Below are 21857 nucleotides of genomic sequence, written 5' to 3'. Positions count from 1 at the left end.
CCTGGCTCATTCATGGCTGTTTCTCAGAGTAGATGGGCAATGATCACCAAGGTATGGTCCCAGGTACCAAAGAAGCATCGAAGGTTCCATGATACGAACGTGAGCCAATTTAGACGAACACAATGCTTTAAAAACTAAGACAGAACCAGCTACTGTCAAGTGTAGAAATCTGATGTGTACCTGCTAGGAGAGCAGGGAACTGTGTGGATGGTAAAAAAGAAGATGGAACACCCATTCCTTCAGCATGTCTTCCCTGACTCACAGGAGGCTCAAGCCAAGAGAACAGAACGGGAACCCTTAACAAACGCTAATTATAATATGGAAAGAAGTTTTGAAACCAGGTTTAAATTATGTTTTTTTTTTTGCTTTTTGGGTTTGTTTTTTTTGTTTTTTTGTTTTTTTGTTTGCTTTCTTCGTGAGTCTATTTAAACTGATTAGCTTTTGCCCACCCTAAAAAAAAAAAGCATATATACAGCAGACAATCTGGAAAATTACAATAAAGTATAAAAAGGAAAATCCAAACCACCTACCACATGAAGATCACCACTGCTAATTAACTTATCTCAAAAAATAAATTTAATTTATATATTAAAAAGAAAAAGAAGCTGAGATCAAACTGAAAGAATGCCCAAACTTCCTATTTCTTTACCAAACTTACAAACCCCAAAACATTCCTAAAAGGTACCATTAAAAAAAAAAAAGTTGTAAACATGTAGAGGATGAGGTCAGCAATGCAGCTGTTTAATTTTCCACATTTCTTTAAAGAGATGTGGTCTATGGGGCGCCTGGGTGGCTCAGTCGTTAAGTGTCTGCCTTCGGCTCAGGTCATGATCCCAGGGTCCTGGGATCGAGCCCCGCATCGGGCTCCCTGCTCCGCGGGAAGCCTGCTTCTCCCTCTCCCACTCCCCCTGCTTGTGTTCCCTCTCTCGCTGTGTCTCTGTCAAATAAATAAATAAAATCTTTAAAAATAAATAAATAAATAAAGAGATGTGGTCTATATACACAATGGAATACTACACGGCCATCTAAAAGAATGAAATCTCACCATTTGTAATGATGTGGATGGTACTAGAGGATATTATGCTAAGCAAAATAAGTCAGAGAAGGACAAATGCCATAGGATTTCACTCATGTGGAATTTAAGAAACAAAACATGAACATAAGGGAAGGGAAGGAAAAACAAAATTAGAGGAAAACAGAAGGAGGCAAACAGTAAGAGATTCTTAACTGTAGGAAACAAACAGGGTTGCTGGAGGGCAGGTGGGTGGGGGGATGGGATACCTGGGTGATGGGCATTAAGAAGGGCACGTGATATGATGAGCACTGGGTGTTACATGCAACTGATGATTCACTAAATTCTACCTCTGAAACTAATAATATGCTATATGTTAATTAAGCTGAATTTAAATTAAAATTTTTTAAAAATAAAGAGCACATTCATGTGTCCGTGTAGTAAAACTTAGATCGGCTATTTAAGAAGAATCAGAAGAACCAAATAAAAAACAATCCTTTTCATTTGTCTGTTGGCCATCTGTATGTTTTCTTTGAAAAAATGTCTATGTCTTCTGCCCATTTTTTAATTGGACCATTCATTTTCTGAGTGTTGAGTTTGATAAGTTCTTTATAGATCGTGGATACTAACCCCTTATCAGATATGTCATTTGCAAATATCGTCTCCCATTCCATATGCTGCCTCTTAATTTTGTTGACTGTTTCCTTTGCTGGGCAGAAGTTTTTTATCCTGATGAGGTCCCAATAGTTTATTTTTGCTTTTGTTTCCTTTGCCTCCGGAGATCTATCTAGAAAGAAGTTGCTATGGCCTATGTCAAAAAAGTTACTGTCTGTGTTCTCTTCTAGTATTTCTATGATTTCAGGTCTCACAGGGTAGGTGGGCGGGGGGGAAATAGGTGATGGGGATGAAGGAGGGCACTTGTGATGAGCACCGGGTGTTGCTTGGAAGTGCTGACTCACTATATTGTGCGCCTGAAACCAATATTACCCTGTATGTTAACTAACGGGAGTTTAGATAAAAACTTATTAAAAAAAAAATCCTTGACAATTACAAAGTTTAACAAAGTTTATAACAAAGATTTACAAAGACAATAACAAAGTCTTGTAATAAAATATTTTGAAAAGGAACAAATTTTGAAATCTAAGCTTGTTTTTACCATGATACTCAAAGAAAGCCAGAAAGGAGAAGATGAATATCCAGCAGAATATCCCATTCATGAGACAAAAAACTTGTTAGCGAAAAATAAAATAAGCATCACTGAAAATTGATTGTATTGTGAACGATAAATAACTCCTAAAAAATTACGCACAAATAAAAACTGCGGCCCTTGTGTTCACCCACATTTGTTGCTTTTGCTTTTTATATTCAAAATCATCCCAAGTTTGTGTTATATTTGGAGTACCATTTACTTGTATACTTATTATTTATCTTGGTTTCCCCCAAAGAATTTCTAATTGCATTTCTACTTTTCCTTTTGATCAAAATAATCTTCATATGATTAACCACTTGTGATCTGAATTAAAACTATCTACTTTCTTCTTAAAGGCATTTTTATGGAACCCTCTAATTTCATTTTGCATAATTTCTGATGAGTTGTATATGTTGAGACCTCATACTTTTATTTCTGTGAATTCTTTCTTGACCTCTGTTGTTTTCTTTTCCGTGGCAGCCTTCTCATGCCTTAAGAATAAATTATCATGTTGATTTTTTTTTTTAAAGATTGTATTTATTTATTTGACAGAGAGAGAGAGATAGCGAGACCAGGAACACAAGCAGGGGGAGTGGGAGAGGGAGAAGCAGGCCCCCCCACCGAGCAGGGAGCCCGATGCGGGGCTCGATCCCAGGACCCTGGGATCATGACCCAAGCCGAAGGCAGACGTTTAATGACTGAGCCACCCAGGCACCCCGATATTATTTTTTACCTTAAGTTAAACATACACTTAATTTATAAAGAAATCTACAAGAGCTAAAATAAAAGACTCAAGTAAGCCCTCTATGTTGGGTCCCACACACTGTTCAAAGTAAGAACGTTCAACTCTTTTATGGTCTATTTTGACATTTATCTCCACATCTCTAAACAATATAATTTTACTATGGTTTCTTAATATTTTTTTCAGCTGAAAATATCACCAACTGGCTCCTTTTTCAACCTATCCTATCAATACCCCCATCAATATATATACTTCTTGTTCCTATTTTCTCAGTGTTGTTTTATCGTAATTCTGCTTGGATATTCAACATTTACATATATATGCCTTGCCAATACTATTCACAGAGGTGCCATAAAGTAAGAAATGTTTCTCAAAACAGTTTTGTTTTTCTTGGGAGTTAATAATGGTCTTGTCTTAGTTTGTTCAGACTGCTATAACAAAACACCATAAACTGGGTAGTTTATAAAACACAGAAACTTATTTCTTACTGTTCTGGAGGCTGGAAAGTCCAAAATCAAGGTGCTGGCAGATTGGGTGTCTGGTGGGGGTCTACTTCCTGCTCACAGATAGTGCTTTTCTCTGTAACCTAACACGGTGGAAGAGAGGTCTCTGGGATCTCTTTTATAAGGGTACTAATCTCATTCATGAGGGCTCTCTCCTCATGACTGACTCACTACCCAAATACCTCATGTTCAAACCCCATCCCATTGGCGGCTAAGTTCTAATATATGAATTTGGAGGTTGGGGTGGGGGGGACACGAACATTCAGTGATAGTAGGATTCTGGTTTCTTTTTCTATGTACTTATTACTAATTTATCCCCCAATGCCCAGCTATAAGTTTGCGTTTTCTCCAAATACATTCTTTTTTTATTTAAAAAAAAAAAAAAAAAGGCTCCATGCCCAATACAGAGCTTGAACTCTTAACCCTGAGACCAGGACCTGAGATAAAGAGTTGGACGCTCTACCAACTGAGCCATCCAGATGCCCCTTCTCCAAATACATTCAAACACCTCCGGGATTCCAATATGGTTATCTTCCTGGAAGGATACCTTCTGACACCGTTCTACCTACTCCAACCTGCTCCTACAGCCAGAAGCACAATAATCCCACAACTACCTCTCTTTGCCCTCATCCTATTTGTCTCCCTCTCTCTCCTGTAGGAGCCTCTATTGCAGGCCCGGTGTAGTAATCATATACTGTTCACATATGTTCCTTCGCTTTCCATCTCTCACTCTAGCCAACTTTGTTGGAGATTTCATCAAATTTATTTTCTAATTGACCACTGACATCATTTTATCACTCATATTTTAAACATAATCTGTGAAGGACTTTTTTTAATAGACTACACATTTTATTTTCCCTGTTTCATGGATGCAGTATCTTCTCTGATTTCAGAAAACATTAATGGCAACTTCTTGTTTCTACTTCCTCCAAGTTTCTCCTTCAGTTGGTTTTATCACCTATTTTTCAAAATGGGAACTGTAAAAAAAAAAAAAAAAAAATAGAGCTGGGTACATGAATTACCTTGTAGACGAGGAGTTACCAGTGCCCATTATGCTGGATGTGACTTTCTTGGGTTAGAATAACTACTAATGTCAATATCCTTACAGTTCAACTTGTAGCCTATTAAATACTGACAAATGTGTATTCTAAACGTCCAGGTAAAGTATATGTCAGCATGAACACCACACACAGGGGAGAGGAGCTGGGATCACATGGACTTACACTTAATTTCCACTTTCACACAGACTGTATACAGATTTACACTTAATTTCCATTTTTTAAATGAGAGATCTAAGCTATTTCTGGGTACCTCCAGGTTTGTTATGTTCTAAACCCAAGCCTCCATCTTCTATCAGGGCAACACAGGACTCCTGTGCTGCTGTATTAAGGGAGGGAAGGTCTGGAAATCTAACTGCTCCTTCCATTGCCTCCTGCTTTCTTTGGTTTCCACTGAAAAATCAGCTGTCAATCGTATTTCTACTCCACTGAGGGCTGTGTGTCTTTTTTCTCCCCACTCTGGTTCTTTTTAAGATGTTTCTCTTTGCCATTGGTTTTCAGGAGTTTGACCATAATGTGTCTAGATGTGGTCTTATATTATTTATCATTCTTGGTCCCTGCTGAACGTCTAACCCTGGTAAATGAGGTCTTTAATCATTTGTGAAAAGTCTCAGCAATATTGCTGAGAATATAGCTACTGCTTTGCTTTCCCTCTTCTCCTTTTGAGGCTCGAATTATATGTGAGATGGAATTTTGAATGTATGATATTTGTCTCTTACCTTTAGCATTTCTCCCCTAATTACTCTCTGTACCTCAGGCTAGATATTTTCCAGCAACTTATCTCCCAGTTTATTGTGCTAACTGGATCATCTGTGGGTTTAATTCTATTGCTTGTTTTTACCTAATTTATCTGTCACAAATCTTGCCTCTTCACACATCCGGAATATTTTACTGCAAGGCAACTGCAGAGACTCTGAATTATGCTACTTCCACCAAAGAATCTTCCTTCAGAGAGAGTTGCTTTGCTTTTCTGTTAAGCAGATGAGGGGCAGGAGGAGGTACAGGCAGGGACGGAGCTGAGTCAGGGCCGAAGTGCGGTCAGGGGAGATTCAATGAACTTCTGATTCATCTTTGTTTCTAGCGTATGGTCTTCCAGAGTTTTCAGTCAGGAACCTGCTGGCTATTTAGCTCTTTGGTCCTTGAACGTGGTGGGAAATTCCTTGCACTCTGCTTTAACTTAGATCTTCAGCCACAGGACCGTCACATTTTGGCAATCGCCTTCAGGGAGAAGACTGGCCATGTGTTTGAAGCCCACCGAGTCCTTAATTTTTGGCCACACCGCTGTGTGAGAGCCAAATGTCTGTTGGCGTCTCTCTTTCTGAGCAGCAATCCACTGGGGGCTTAACCTCTACCTGAACCCAAAACAGATTCATCTTCTTTCACATATGACTTGTTCTTGTGAACTTGTAACATTTTAATATTGTCCCCGTCTTCAAAATTGTGTGTCAGGAAAGAGCTGAGGTAATCATTAGTGTTCAGTCTTCCATATTTACTGAATAACTATAATATTTTCTTGAATCTCATTAAATATAATATTTGGAACTTCTTAAATGTCATATTGTGTTCCTTGGACTATTACTGTATCATCTGAAGTAATTAGTTGTAGTTGGCATCTGGCTTTTACTACCATGTTCTGGGTTTTGGTATTCTCTGTTCTTGGATATTTCTAAATTTCCAAATAAAGGGTGCCTGCAAAAAATGTCTTCAAATTATTTGGGATACATATAAGATTCCATTCCTAGTGTTCATAGCGATTTTCCTTTTACATATCTTTATTGTCATTTAAATGCTACATTTTTATGGGTGGAAGAGCAGTATGCGGGGTGTCTCCACCTTCCTGAACCAGAAACTGATGTCTATACTTTGAAGACTACTTTTGATTTCAATGCTCTTTTACCCAAATGATGATTAAAAATTTTCAGCAAAGAAATTTACAAGGTCTTTGGACTTCAATTCATACATACCCATACCTATTTTGTTATTAAGTAGACTCTTTTTTTTTAAGATTTTATTTATTTGACACAGAGAGAGGCAGCGAGGGAGAGAACACAAGCAGGGGGAGTCCGAGAGGGAGAAGCAGGCTTCCCACCAAGCAGGGAGCCTGATGCGGGGCTCAATCCCAGGACCCTGGGATCATGACCTGAGCCGAAGGCAGACCTTAACGACTGAGCCACCCAGGCACCCCAAGTAGACTCCTTCTAATAGTGAATATCTGAGTGGGCAACTTGCCTCTGTGCCTTCCAGAAAACATGTAAATAAAAATTGAGTATCCCCCAAAATTGAAAACAGGGTTGAACTTCAAGAATTAAACTGTACAATCAACCCATATAAAGTCATAGCAGAGATCGTATCCTGTCATTTGAAAGAGGCCGGCCCCTAAGCCCATAAGAACTGATGCACACAGAGTAAGGACTGTGACCTAATGACAAAGTAACATCTCAACTCTAAAGGGTTAGCTATTAGAGAACAGCAAAAGGAGAGTCTGATACACATACATTAAACAAAGGCAGTGCCCATCACAGCTCTACTCACACTTATTCTATCCAACTCTATCACTGAATAAATTCAGGATGACAAACAGTCCCTATGCTAAAGAATCACCAAATCAGGAGATTCAGTCCGGTCACTATAGAGAATGGTAGGCCCATGTGACTCACATGTTTTTCATTTATATTTCTCCTTTGCTGTGCATTTTCACTTGGCCCCGAGGTCACCGAATACCTAATTTCTTACCCAAACAAGAAATCCTTTACTTATCTCGGAAACAAAGGGTGCTTCTGGTATGTTGGCTTATCTATTTGTGTCAGCATTTGGGGAGAGGCACACAAATAAGGAAACTGAAAGCAGGGCAGAGAATCTAAGCAGGCCCATCATTCAGCGGCTCTGTCAGGGGCTGGGGCCACTTCTGCAATAGCAGTAGAAATGCATTTTAGATAAATGAAATGGACCCTTCCGTTTATCTACCAGCCTGCGACTGCCAGACAGTATCTGCTGCTGGCTCACAGAAACTTCCTGACTTTATTTCAGGAAACTAAAGGAGACACACAACTAAGAAAAATATTCATGCATCTTCAAATCAGTTTCTGGGGCATAAATTCAGAAATGGATAGGGAAAATCATTAAAGACGAACACAACAGAATGCATTCAGTAATCAAGTATGTATTACTTTCTTTTTTCGAAGACATACAAATATTTCACTTCTTTGGTGACAGGGGCTGACACCTACACAGGCAAGGTCTAGAATATCAGGACAAGCCTAAGTAAAATATGCAAACCTCCTGAGTAGTACACACTATAGTGGGTGTTCTTGGTGCCTTACCCAGCACTCCCTGCAGAGCAGTGGCCCTTCCACCGGCTACTGGGAGCGTTGGCCCATACTGGTTCACAGCTGCCCCCTTCTCTGAAAATTGCTCTTGGCTGATGAGAGCTACCTCGTTAGGAGACTATGTCACCACACCTCCCCCAAACACTAAAATCAGTAGCTAATGATTGAAAGACAAGTGGGAGTTGAGCATAAATCATCATCCCCCCTGGCCTCAAAGGGGACCAACTGAGATTCCATCCAGGCTCCAGAATTCCCTTGCGATCAAGCTGAGGCTAGACTCCAGCTCAGAGCAAATCCTTGCCTACTTCCATTCTCTGCTATATTCCTCACTCCCCACCTGCTAAGAACATGCCCTCAATAGAGCACAAGCATACGGAATCCTGTCTCTGACTTCTAGGAAACCCAACCTAAAATCCAGGTATAACTCGTCATTATAAATTACCCACTGCATTCCCTGTAAGCCAGCTGTCAACCACAGACGGTACGGCAGCCCGTACCAATGAGTACAAGAAAGTAGCATACTGGTTAGTGACAAAGAGCCTGTTCCCTGGAGTCCAACATGCCCAGATCCGTATTTTAGCTCAGTCACATGCCTGCTAGGCAGTGCTGGTTAAACCACAGAAACTCTCCTGACTTCAACTCCTCCACTAAAAAATATTAAAAATAATATAACTTCAACCTTAATGATGTTGAGAGGGTGAAAGTCGAGACAGACAATGCATGTGAAGAGCTGAGTACAGAGTAAGGGTAGAGCAAGGGCCACCTGCTCTTGCTACTACTGTCGTCAGCACGACTGCATGGCAACTGGGTCACTGCAGTTGCCTCAAATAAGCATAATGCCACGTTGCCGACTGTGGGGAAAGTTGTCCTTAAAGAAGAGGAATCCAGGAGTCATTTGAGCAATGACAGAATAAAGAGAAAGTAGAAGGATGGCGGACACGGAGATATTAATGCTGAAAGGAATGGCAGGGTTACTCCACTCTTCATCTTGGCTCTTGTCTCCAAAATACACCATGGAGAAAGCTGAGGTCCAAAGTGGTTTATTCAAGGTATCTCCACTTTGTCGTTTACAGAAATGTTGAAAGTGTGAATGAGTCTGTTTGTGTATAGTAGAAAAGTAGAACGGCAGTGATGGAGTGGGGGCGATGGAGAACAGGGAGCAGTAAGGGCATCCCTAGGGGCTAGTCTTGTTTTTCCTAGCACTGTCTGGGAGAAAATGCTAGTGCCTGCCACTATCCTAATGTCCCAGTTTTGTGCCTCTTCCTGGTTTGGCAAACTATACTTCCCATCCCCCCTTGCCGTTGACAGAGGCCATGTGACTGAGTGATGGCCGCTGGAATTAGGGCAGAAGGGAGATGTGCCACTTCCGGGCATGGCCCATATGATCTCCTCTGTGTGGTTTTCCATTCTTCCTTCCATGCTGCTCCTGCAGATGTGGGTTGAAGATGGGGGCACATAAGGCAGAACATCCTGGGCTCTTGGATGGCAGCATAGATTGGGGCCCCCACAGCCTCTGTGCTGCACTGTCATGCAAGTGAGTAATAGGCTTTGTGTGTGTGTGTGTTCAGCCACTGAGAGTACAGGACTGTCTGTAGACAGCAGTTAGCTCACCTTCACCGAGACTCTGAAACTCGTAAAATCCTAGTTGTCATTATAAAATTCACATAAACAACCACAAATCCTCCAGGAAGTTATGAGAAAAGGAAAGTAAAAATGTTTGAATACATGGGTAGATAAACAGCACTTGAACAGGGAATGCTCCCCAAGAGTCCAGAATGTGGGGAAGAAGGTCACCTGGGACCACGAAGGCATTGGGCATGGACTCAAAATAAACACAGCAACCAAATACCATCTGAAAAACTAAAAACAAAATACACTGCCTCATATTGCGTTCACTCATCCATTCAGGAAACACTGAGAACTTGCTATGTACCAGATACCATAACAAATCTTTCCTTAAAGGGTCACTTAGCAAATAGTTTAGACTTTGTAGGCAGAGCAGTCTCTGTGACAACTGGTCAACCCTGCTCTGCAGCAGAGGTAGACAATATATGAAACACATGGGTGTGTCTGCGCTCCAAGAAACATCAGGAACTATAATCCCAGGCAGGCAATATGCAAATGAATGGGTGTGGCCGTGTTCCAAGGAAACTTTAACTATGAGCCACAAGCCCTGGTTTGCAGACCCCTGAAAGGTTTTAATAACAATGATCTCTATGATTCCTTCCCCTTCTACAATACCATGATTTTAGGAACATGTTTGATAAAGAAAGGCAAAAATAAAGTTTAGAATTATGATTTCTGAGGACTACAGTAGAGACTGGTCTCTCCTTATTCGATATAAGTATAAAACTTGATTTAAACAATTAGTCCATATGAATATCTCATTTGAATAGTTATTCTAAATTATTAAGTAATACATCATTCCTTAAATTATACAAAAGAATTCCAACAGAGGGTAGTTACATCATATTGTTATGACCTATCAGAGAGGTACTGGCACTATAAATTGAATTTATTTTTAAATTTAATCGCATACTGACAAAAGGAAGCCATCTAAACTCAAGAATTCCAGCAGCTTCTTTAGAAATGGCCACTAAGGTTTCATACATGTGTTTGGTTAAGTATATGAAGAAATCAAAAGAGAAAAGTTCCTTAAGCACATCAAAGATCTCACGGATTCAATGAAGTAATCTTCACTTCACAGACTAGGAAAGCGGCTTCATCAAAGCATGTAGGAGAGAGGCAGCGATGATCTAATGTGGGGTTTCAACATTAGCGCTACTACCGCCCTGAGCCAGGATAGTCTTTGCGGAGTGGGGAGATGCTGCCCTGTGCATTGTAGGATACAGAGCAGCATCCCTGGTTTCCACCCACCGCCTGCCCGTAGCGGCCCCCACCAGTGGCGAAAACCAGAGGTTCCCAGCGGGTTAAGCAGCCCCCAGTTGAGCAACACTGGTTTAGAAACTGTCTCAAGTTGAAAGTCAATTCCCCAAACCTAAAGATTCAGGAAACAAAGTCAACATCTACCTTAACTTCCAAGAGAAATCTCTACCAATATTGACCAGGTTGTCAGAGACTTAACAGTTTTTAACTCACAAATCGTGGAGAGGCAGGTGGCAAATTGGAACACAGATTTCAATTTTTCTGCTTATTCCAGCAGTTGTAAGTGAGAAATAGGCTGTGAATCCCTTTCCCTCAGTAAGAAAACAATAGAAAAATGGATTTTGAGCCATCTCCCAGAAGAATATTAGCAAGATAGGGAGGCTAAATGAGCTGCAGCCCCTTTGTGTTCTTAGGACGCTCTTCAAGGAGTGTTTACCTTGGGCCATCCGAGGCACGATCCTAGATGGGAAAATGTTGTCAATTAGTCTTAAAGCCAGCTGCATTTTTATATTTTTCAAAAAGCTTCTTTGTTCTTGAAAAATAACTGCTGTGATCAAGGCAAGAAGAAAAGTGATGTTGAAGAGTTGAATCTGTTATCATGACAAGAAGTAGGAGAGATGCATAATGGTGAATGCCACGTCTTCTATCACTATGCCTGACTGGTTTTCAAGATGCCATGGATAAATTTCAGCACTTGGGGGCCACAAGGAAACTTATCACAGCCTCTGAGTGGAAAGATGCCTTAGAAAGGATATCACATTGATAATCTGATTCTCCAGACACTGATGAAAAACAGGTTTTATTTCCTTAAATCAAAGCAACGCTTGATCTTTCGCTTTAATACAAAAGGTATGCCTGTTTGAAAATTGTAACAAATATTCTGCATATAGGCATTTTACCTCATGGTATATTTATATGTGCATATTTTTGTGGTGATGCCAAGAGACTTTCCTCAAACAGATCATGTTCACTCAGGGTAACAGAGGAATTCTGCCCCAACCCAATCCCGGCTCAAATCTTTTCTGCTCTAGAAACCCCTCCAGTGATGTCTCACCCTTGCTAGAGAGGCAAAGGGAACAAGAACTCGGACTCGGGGTGCTGTTGACTCCGGTTCCAGAATGCTTTCAGCATTGGGCTTGTCAGGCAATCTGAGTTTTCGAATTCTGAGGCCATCACCAAAGTCCATTTTTCTCACCAAGGGATTTTGGCACAGTTCCACAAGCTGAGCCCCAAGTCATGACCATGTCTGGATGGACAATGTGCTCTGACTCCCATGTGTAATGCCGACACCTTGCATTCCGTCCTCCCTTCACTGCTCCGGGAGGACTAACACCTGGTCCCTCCGCTTCTCCTCTCACCAAACAGCATAACCTGGCATCACCAGTGTGGGGACCTGAGGAAGGGGAGAGGGAGAGGGTCCACTGAGAGGCGTTCATTGTGCTCCTGCTCTGGCCAAGAGCTCTGCTGGCTACTCTATGTAATGCAGGACATTGAATTTGGGGGACACTGACAGGGGACAGTCTCTAGAATTCCGTAACTACCACTCAGTAGGAGGAAAAGAAGGAACATTAATCAGCATCTTCTTTCTCGTTACTGATCCTAAAACACTGTCAAGGCAGGAGACGAATTCGGGGCAGAGGAACAGTGTAGAGCAGGACTGAGCAGAGAGGTGACTGGCGTGTCAGAAAGGAAGGAATCAGAGCCAGCAGTGAGCCCTTTCGTCCTAGAATCATCCTTTGGGGAGAGAGGGTGTATACACGTGTTGCTGGATGCCTCTTCCAGCAAGCGTTGCTCATTGCTCTATTCTCTCGGTTGTGTTCCTTTCCTCAAATTTAGGGACAAACTATGAAGCTTACCTACACCCCACTAATGAGAAGTTTAGAAAATTAAAGAGCGAACATATTACTCGAAATCAACAGATATTTGTCTTGAGTCTATCACTTGCCAGGTAACCTAATCTAGTGATCCACTTCAACCGACACCAAGGAGACAGAAAGAGAACGCTCCTCACGACACAGGGTGAATTTCCATGTGAGACAGTAAGGGCTCGTCGGAAATAGAGGCTGTGAGGCTGTGAAATGCATCAGAGGGTCACCAACTCAAACTGACTTGGGGTAAGTTACAAAGAGGGGGTAACTCGGGATCAGGCGCCTTTGGGGCTCTGGGGGACTCAGGATCGGTAACCTCTTCTGAGATTAAGAAGACGATGGGGTAAAAGTGTTTACCAGAGAGGACAGCAAGAGCAAATGCTTGCTGTTGGGGAAGAGCCTCCAGGTTAGGAAGCTATAAGTAGCCTGACATGACCTACCAGGAGGAGGTGCCTCAAGGGGATGGGGAGAGACATGAAAAAAGCTCATGGCCACCAGGAAGTGGACCCCGCTGTCACCCAGAGGGGGGCAAGATCAAACGAAGCCTTGTCGGGTGAGAAACAAGGCCTGTTGCAGATTCTCAACTCTGATTCTCTCCACTTCGTTGCAATTTGTTTTTCCCTTATCTCAGCGTCCTTACTTTCTCGTGTTTAAACAATCATTTTTTTATCTTTAGTGAGAGAAGGAAGGAGGTAATTATTAGCCTGAGACATTCAAATTAATCCAGTTGATCCTTGTAGAAAATAACATTTCTATGACATAACTGAATGCATTCAAGTCATAAAGGCTTCTGCACACCCCCTCTAGAATGGCTCAGTCAACTACGTAGCACCTGCCTTGCTGAGCTCCTGCACGGGGTTTAGTCCGAATCATAGCGTGCTCTGTGTGTAAAATCCACATGAGATTTTTACAGATTCAATGCAAAAAAAAAGAAAGAAGAAGAAGAAGAAGAAGAAGAAGAAACGTAACATCTCGTTAATTTCTTGTAATGAGTTTCATATTGAAATAACATTTTTGATACGATGAGTGAAGACCAATATATTATTAAAAATAATCCCCATTTCTCTGTACTTAGTTGAATGTGACCACCAGTTTCAATCAACTAGCCATGAGGCCTGCATTATGTTTCTGCTGGACAATACCATTTATGACATGAGCACAACCCTCTGCTTATCCGTACGCCTCTCTTTTTGGTCACCCTTGGAAATCGTCATCTAAATTAAAATAAATTATTCATAGAAATCAGTAAGACTGCTTTACCAAAGACATGTAAGAAGGAACAGCCTGTCAGGAAGAACCTCAAGCTTTATCTCTCTCCACACTGAGTAAACAGTAGGCTCCCGAGCAGCACACACAACCACAAAATGTCCAAGAGGAGAGCTGTACTGTTTTGCACCAAAGGCAAGGTGACATCGGACGACTGTCACAAGGGCTCTGTTGTCAAAGCCCCCGTTCAGGAAGTCACGGTCTTCTTGCTGGGCCCTCTGTGCTCTCTCTCACCAGGTGGTGATGCTGATGGGTTTTCCACAGTTCAGCTCCATCAATGACCTACCCTTGATTTCCACCAAAAGGACATCACGGCAACGGGAAGCAATGATGGGAAGAGCAACTTGGTTTCCCGCCCCCACAGCAATGGCAGGCACGCGTCCGTGGCGAAGGCATGGTCCGATTCTTTGCATCTCTCTATTTTGCAATAACTTAAAGAAAATTTGCAAGAAAAACACAGTGGACTCTAATAAGCCCTTCACCTATATTCTTCGATTTCCCCATTAATTATTTTTATCACATTTGCTTCTTTCTCTCTGGGTGCACGTGTTATAATTTTTTAAATGATTTCAGAATATGTTGGAAAAACCATACCCTTCACCCCTACTTATCTCAGTAGGTTTGTCCAAAGAACAAGATCACTTCCCTACATAATCACATCACAATTATCAAAATCAGAAAATAAATACATTTCTACTATCTCATCTACAGACATTTAAAAATTTCTTTTAAGATTTTATTTATTCATTTGCCAGAGAGAGAGAGAGCACAAGCTGGGGGAGCAGCAGAGAGAGAGGGAGAAGCAGGCTCCCCGCTGAGCAAGGAGCCTGATGCAGGACTCGATCCCAGGACTCTGGGATCATGACCTGAGCTGAAGGCAGATGCTCAACCAACTGAGCCACCCAGGCTTCCCCAGACATTAAAATTTTGCCAGTTGTCCCAATAGTGTCCTTGATAGCAAGAAAAAAAATTTTTTTTTTTCTGTTCCAAGATATGAGTTGGACCAAGTGTTTCATTTGATTGCCATGCCATTTTGTCTCCTTGATGAGGGACTAGCCCTTCTTTCTTTCCATGCCTTTCATGGCCTGGTGATTTTTGAAGAGTAGAGGCCAATTTTTTATAGAATGCCCCTCAGTTTTGGTCTGTGTGATGTTCCTCCTGATGAAACTGGTTATAATCTGTAGTTCAAACATCAAGGAAATCCTGCTGTGTCCTTCTCTACAGTCTGTCAGGACACGTTTGCTGGCTCTTTGTCCCATTACGGTTGAAGGGACCTTTGATTACTTGGTTACGGTGAGACTGGCTGGGTTTCTTCACCATCAAAAGATAGTTTTCCTTTTATAATGAATAAATATGTTATAGGTAAATACTTTGAGACTACATAAATATCTTGGTCATCATCAAAGTCTCACCCATACATTTTCACAGCCATTGATCATTTGTGCCTGAATCAATTTTTAGTATCATGGTTGCCAAGTAACAATTTTGTAATTAAATCATTCCTTCAATATTTGTCAGCTGGCATTTAAGAAGGAAGAACGGTCCCTTCTGCCTCATCTGTGTACTTACTCAGTTATTTTGATGTTAGTATATCCTCATTGATTCTTAGTTTATTCAACATGTTATAAACTGAGACTGATTATACACCATGATTTAACAATCAAATTATCCCAGATTTCTTCAGTGAGCCCACTTCCAGCTGGCTCCTAGGACCTTCTGACCTGCCCTCATCATGCTTTGAATAGGTCCTTAATTCCTGAAACAACAAGATATTTCAGGCTTCTCTGGGACTTTCACTGCCCAGGGCCTGGAACCGGCTACTTCTCCAAGAAACTTTGGTTCTTATTAGTGGAGAATTAAATTTAGAAACCAAGAACTGTAGGGGCGCCTGGGTGGCTCAGTCAGTTAAGCATCTACCTCCAGCTCGGGTCATGATCCCAGGGTCCTGGGATCGAGTCCCACATCGGGCTCCCGGCTCAGCGGGGAGCCTGCTTCTCCCTCTCCCTTTGCCCCTCCCCCCCACTTATGGGCGCTCTCTCTCTCTCACATACATAAAGCCTTAAGGAAAAGAGAACAAGAACTGCGAACTGTACATTAAATGAGCTTATTGCTACCAGTATGCCAATGCTTCCAGACCCCCTCAGCCAAGACAATAGGAGACGAGGAAATGAGTATGCACACGTCAACAAATGTTTGTACCCACGTCTACACGCTCCACTTTTTCCCACACACACTGTGGCAGATAATCTAGTATACCGTGAGAATCAAAATGCGCATAATATATAGTTCCCATCTACTGAAAGATCTATGCCTTTTATAAAAGACCATTGAAAAATCAGAGTTTTAAAGCAGTATTTTGGTTAAACTGCTGATCATTTTGATTACTTATTATTAATACATTCATGAATTCAACCAACAAATCGACTCATTTCAAGATTTATATACTAAATTGCAGTGGCAAGACAATTAATTCTCGGCTGGTGTGTTGAAATGATTACGATAATAAGTCATCATTTGTCATTATCACTTTTAAAAACAAAAGCAATTAACATTTGCTGAGAAATTACTACGCCTTCTCCCTTTTGCACACCTTCCTTTATTTAATTTTAGCAGTGACACTGTGAGGATAATTAGTGCCTTGTGGCCATTTCACAGATGGGGAAACACACAGTTGCTGGGACGCATGAAGCTGTATCCTAAACCCGGGTCTATAGATCTTCAGAGCCCTTGCTTTTTACCAAAATTAGCTCTGGCTTATTTTGAGGCCCTGGTGAATAAAAGATAGGTCTAATATTAAATCCTCGCTCTCAAGTTTCCTGGATGTTCACAAATACCAGCATTACACAGAGAAGAAATTAGGATCAACTTCTGTCCACTACTTCTTAGAGCTTTAGTACAGGAGGGCGATAATAAGATTGGTTGAAGAACTTCTCCAAAGCTGCACAGCGCCCAGGAGTTCTGGCACATTCCGTGGAGGAGTTCCAGACGCTCGGCCAGGGAGATATTCATGTCCTCCTAACTCTCCCCTTGTCGAAGGAGACCCTGGTTACCAGACACTTCCACTAAAATACATATTCTTTTCAGGCAGAAGGATCTCAGGCTGTTTCTTCAAACAGTGAAACCGGAAGTAGATAAACTGCATTTTTATCTGGGATTTTATCACTTATTCTTTGCTCTATGTGGTTTTTAACCCCTATATTCATATCGATATCATTGTAAGCAATAAAGAGGAAACAAAGATGTCTTTCTAAGGAAACCGCCTTTTACAAAAATCTGATGGCTGAAGGCAGCAAAGTAAATAATCAGCGACTCTTCTAACTGGGGGGAAGGGTGCTCCCAGACATTGAGGAGGTGTCCTTTGAATTATCTACCATGTGACAAAGAATAAATCGGGATGATGCCCATGAAAGGAAGGCTGCCCAGAAGGAGAAAAGGGCCAGTGGGGAAGGAAAGCAGGTGATGAGTCATGTCACACAGGGCAGCCAGGAGTCCTGCAGCCTGGCCCGCTGGGGAAATGCACCACCCGCTCTGCCGTGATTGGTACCTTAACAGACATCCGTCTTCATGCCCTCCAACGGTAAGCTAATTGGGATGGAAAATGAAAGCTCGAGAAAGATAAATTGCACCTACCTGGATCAGAGACAAATCCTCAAGCTGTAACCTGAAGAGGTGGTTTCTACAAAATACAAAAAGAGAGTTTTATTTTTAACAGATGTAAAATATTACAGGTCATAAAAATTATGAGAACAAGGGAAAACAAAGTAATGATTTTTGGCTTCCTAAGCCTTCTCCTGCTAAGAATGTGTTTAGCATGTTTTTCCTTGCACCTCGGAGTTCAGAGAGGCATTCAATATGTCAACAGGTGCACATTTGGGATGGCAAGAAAGTTAAGAAATAAGGTGTGTGTGTGTGTGTGTGTGTGTGTGTTTGGTGTGTGACTAAGGTAAATCTCAATTACTAATTGACTCTCTTGTTCTACGTGGAAAGGACCAAAGGACACGGGCAATGGATTCTGAAACTGAGTTTAAGTTAAGTAAGAGAATACAAAACCGTTCTTCACGAGTCTTCATTCTTCAAGATCACCTACATTCGCCACGATTTACAATTACAACGCGTCCAGCTTCTGAATTCAACCATAGTCTGAGCGTTACAGTGTTCTCTCTTGTTGGATGGATTCAGCGTGTGCATGTTTAGAAGCATAAGCTCGTCAGTCTGCCATCAAGGGTTTGAAAGGGTCCCCCCCTCTGGCTGCCCAAGTGTGAAGCAAGAAAGCAGAGAAAAGGGAACTATCTGTTTTCAACAATGAAGGCGAAGAGCAATGAAATATGCAGTCGAGATCGGCATCGCAGGGGGGAAACACTAACATCAGTCACCATCAGGCTTTGCACTTGATCGCTGTAGCTTTTAGAAACACACTGGCCTCCCTCGGGGGCGACGCGCTGGCCTCGGACTCAGATCGTGAGCGCCCCCTTCGCCACGTGCCGACGAGGAATGGGGCACCGTGGAGGAGAAAGTGAGCCCAGGTGTGAACAGTAAGTGCAGGAGAACGGGCGCAGAATGGAAAGCAGATGCTATGAACACATGAGTGGGGGGAGGGTCTCCAAGAAGCCGCTGTTTTCGTGTAACGGGCGCCCCAAGATGATTTCCACGGCACTAAGAGAGTAAGGAAAGTGTCTCGACACCAGCCAGAAGCTGAAGTCCATCATTTTCACTATCCGGGGAGGTGGGCAGATGTCAGAAGTGGCCACGCTGTCCTGCTGGGAGTGACAAGCGACAGCCAAGTCAGGCCAAGGGCATGCCCTTGGGGAGACTGAGAAACAGCCTTACTGTGTGGGCAGGGATGGGAAGGCAGGGCCAAGAGGGAAGCCAGCATCCAGCAGCACGTGTGTATGTGTGTGCACTGCTTGGAGGAAGGAAAGGGACAAGCTCACTCTCCGAGCGACTCGCCCCCGGGCACTCTGCTATCTCCCGGCTTGTCCCCCAGCACGGCGGGGGGAGGGGGGAGCCCTGCTGTCCCACACTCAGCGAACGCTGCCACCTCCTGAGCCTTTCGGCAGCCTCTTCACCACACTCTTTCCGAACCTCCAATTTTATCTCTGAAATAATGCCAGAGAAGCTCCCAGAAGCATTGCTTGGCTCATGCCACAAAGCCATTTGGGGAAAACTTCCCCTCTCTTTTATTACAGGCAGCCCACAGCCCTCTCTGCGGACCCAGATTAAGGATGCCTCTGACGAGGGAATGTGACAGCAGAGTCTATTTTTATTTGGTCGGGCACCACGCAGAGGCAAGGTTTCCAACAGAAACATCTTCCTGCAGGGGAAGGAACGTGAACCCGGCGCGTGCATGGAAGAGCGTTGCTGAGCTGCCACGGAAAGCACCACTGGAACTGGTGAGCCTCGGAAGATGGGCCAAGCCTTCACCTGACGTGAAAGAGAGGCCAGCATGACTCCTCCAAGAGAAGCTAGAAATCGAGACACCTGCAGAGATCAATCCTTCAGATGAGAGGCCTACGAGTGGCAGCGGGGCCATTAATGGGCCGTAACACATACATTGCCTTTATGAGCACCATGGCTCCCCACCCTCGCACCGGTCTCGTAACCGGCTTCCTGCCTGTGGGATGCTGAAGGTGGTCACCGTGCCTTGACTCCGGGAGGTGGGATCACACCGTGGTAAAGAATATCCGTGCAAAAGCCAAAGCTGTGCCACTTACACAACCTCGGGAAGGAAGCTTAAGCGCTCTGCGCCTCAGTCTTCTCATCTGTAAAATGGGGCTAAGAGTCCTACCTACGCCCTGCGGCTGTTGGGAGGGTTACATCCAAGGAAAACGTGCAGAATGGGGTCTGATCCATTGCAAGCACTCCATCAACTGTAGCCACTTCTAGACAGTTTGTGGAAAATACTGAAATTTCCAGACACATCAAAATTCTCAGTACATTCTCCATTGGACAGAGAAGGACAGAGAACTTCTGCTGTCCAGGCATTCCCAGTTTTAGGCATAAGGCAGCGTGACTGTGTGTTCAGGAGTGCGGGCTGCTGTCAGTAGGGATGGGATGGCCCTATGGGCTTTTTAGAACAGAAGACAGCACTGTTTGGCTTATGGTTCTGGAACATAGTCTTCACACTCTTCACACTCACTAGCTCTTTTAAGAAAGACTTTTTCTGTAAATACTTACAGTAAAAGAAATAATTCATATTTTTAATCAATTAATTACCTAAGGGCTCTGATGAGGTTGCAAGGCCACCCCCCCATCTCTCTCTCTCTTCCCATCATACACCCACCCCCCTGCTGGGTACACACATGTGGGCACTCGCGCGCACACACACACACATATCCACAACTGGGAACTTTCTAGAAAGGCACTTCTCACACACAAACTAAGAGCTGGAGTTTCCTTCACACCACTGAGGAAAGAGGATGGTAGTGTCCACCATGCTCTGTAGAGCTTTGGACAGGACAACTGGAGAGAAAAGCTCAAAGACCTCTCTCTACTTGGGGAGTGGGTCAGAGGAGGTATAGAAATCATTATTTGAGACCCCTGGGTCCAGTTTTCAGGTGCTGTCCGTGAAGGAAGGGCTATGGTGTGAATGTCTGTGCCTCCCCAAAATTCTTATGTTGAAATCCTAACCCCCAAAGATGATGGTGATAGGAGGCAGGACTTTGGGGAGATGAGTAGGTCATGAGGTTGGAGCCTTCATCAGTGGGATTAATGGTCTGATAAAAGAGGCTCCAGAGATTCGTCACCTTTCTACCATGGGAAGACACAGTGAGACGTCAGCCTTCTGCAGCCCGGAAGAGGGCCCTCCCCAGAACCCAGCCATGCTCCCTGATCTTGGACTCCCAGCCTCCAAAACTGTGAGAAATAAATTTCCATTGTTTATAAGCCACCCAAGTCTGTCGAGTTTTGTTCTAGCAGCCCCAAGAGACCAAGACAAGAAGACGCTGATTTATGATAAGAAACATGCCACATTCTCAATCCACATGTCCCCAGGCAAAACTCACTCCGCGGACGGGCAGGTGACAGTCTGTAAAAGTAGCCCTCCCTGCCCCCACCATTGCTGGTGAATTTCAACCATTTACTCCTACTCCCCTGAACACCTCACAGCTATGGTGCCCTCACTACCACCTGGTCAGTAATACCTCAGGACGGTGGAGACACGCAGGAGGGGAACGGAAGGGAAGGGGACAGAGAAAGAGCCACGGTAATTATGAGAGGCCACCACAAACAACCACCACCACCGCCATGCCCAGAGCCCCAGTGGAGAGAAGCATCAAAAAGGACTGGAATTTCTCCTTTGGTATTTTCTGGGTTACAAGATGCAAACCAGTCATTATTTTTAAACCATCCTCAGTTTTGTTTTGTTTTGTTTTAATCTTAAAAAAAAAGGCAGAGAATTCAGGAACCCTAAAGCTGAGTCGTCATTAGAAGGTATATACTTTCAATGTGCCAATGAGGAAAAGTCTGCAAATTAAGAGGTGCAATGCACCTCTTCGAGATTATTAGGATCAGATAAAGTCCCAGCATTAGTATCAAGACCTCTCACGCTGTGCTCTCTCTTGGCCCACCGTGCCACTCAGCTTCACCAGCCAGTCATCCCATGACCCCTTCCTAATTTCACCAGCACCCACACCCACCCCCCCACACACAGTAATAGTTGTTACAGCACGAATATTTCATGTCTACATTTCAATCCACAGGTGCATTTACATATCGTTTTGAGATGATTCAAGTCTCAACACTGCTAATGGCAAGCTTTTGATTCTAGGTAATTGATTCTCACCCCTGGGACTGAGATCTGACTATGCTATATGTCTCCCCATTAAGTGAACGTGTTAATCCTACTGGTCTGGCTGATTACACGGTGCCTCCTTTCTCCCTCCTTACTTCCCACAAATTCTTCCTGAAACTGCCTGCCCGTACTTTAAGAGAGCCCACATCTCTTCATTTATGACACTGAGAGAGCTACGCTATAACATTTCTCAGTATACTCGAGTCACACAAATTCCT

General features: G+C 43.1%; 1 protein-coding gene across 5 annotated transcripts in view; it reads right to left on the bottom strand.

The window, feature by feature from the left end:
- The window catches only part of SEMA5A (semaphorin 5A), a 472196-nt gene that overhangs the window by 228998 nt on the left and 221341 nt on the right, over positions 1 to 21857 (bottom strand). For all 5 annotated transcript variants that reach the window (XM_045863616.3, XM_064596872.1, XM_064596869.1 and 2 more), the window contains exon 5: positions 17481 to 17526. In XM_045863616.3, the coding sequence (XP_045719572.1) occupies positions 17481 to 17526 (46 nt within the window). The remainder of the gene's footprint in view (positions 1 to 17480; positions 17527 to 21857) is intronic.

The sequence above is a fragment of the Mirounga angustirostris genome, unplaced genomic scaffold (genome assembly GCF_029215605.1).
Source record: "Mirounga angustirostris isolate CCGP_5_RB_7025 unplaced genomic scaffold, mMirAng1.0.hap1 SCAF_7, whole genome shotgun sequence".
Classification (NCBI taxonomy): Eukaryota; Metazoa; Chordata; class Mammalia; order Carnivora; family Phocidae; genus Mirounga; species Mirounga angustirostris.
Note: the sequence above shows the minus strand (reverse complement) of the source record. Positions and strands in the feature narration are given on the sequence as shown.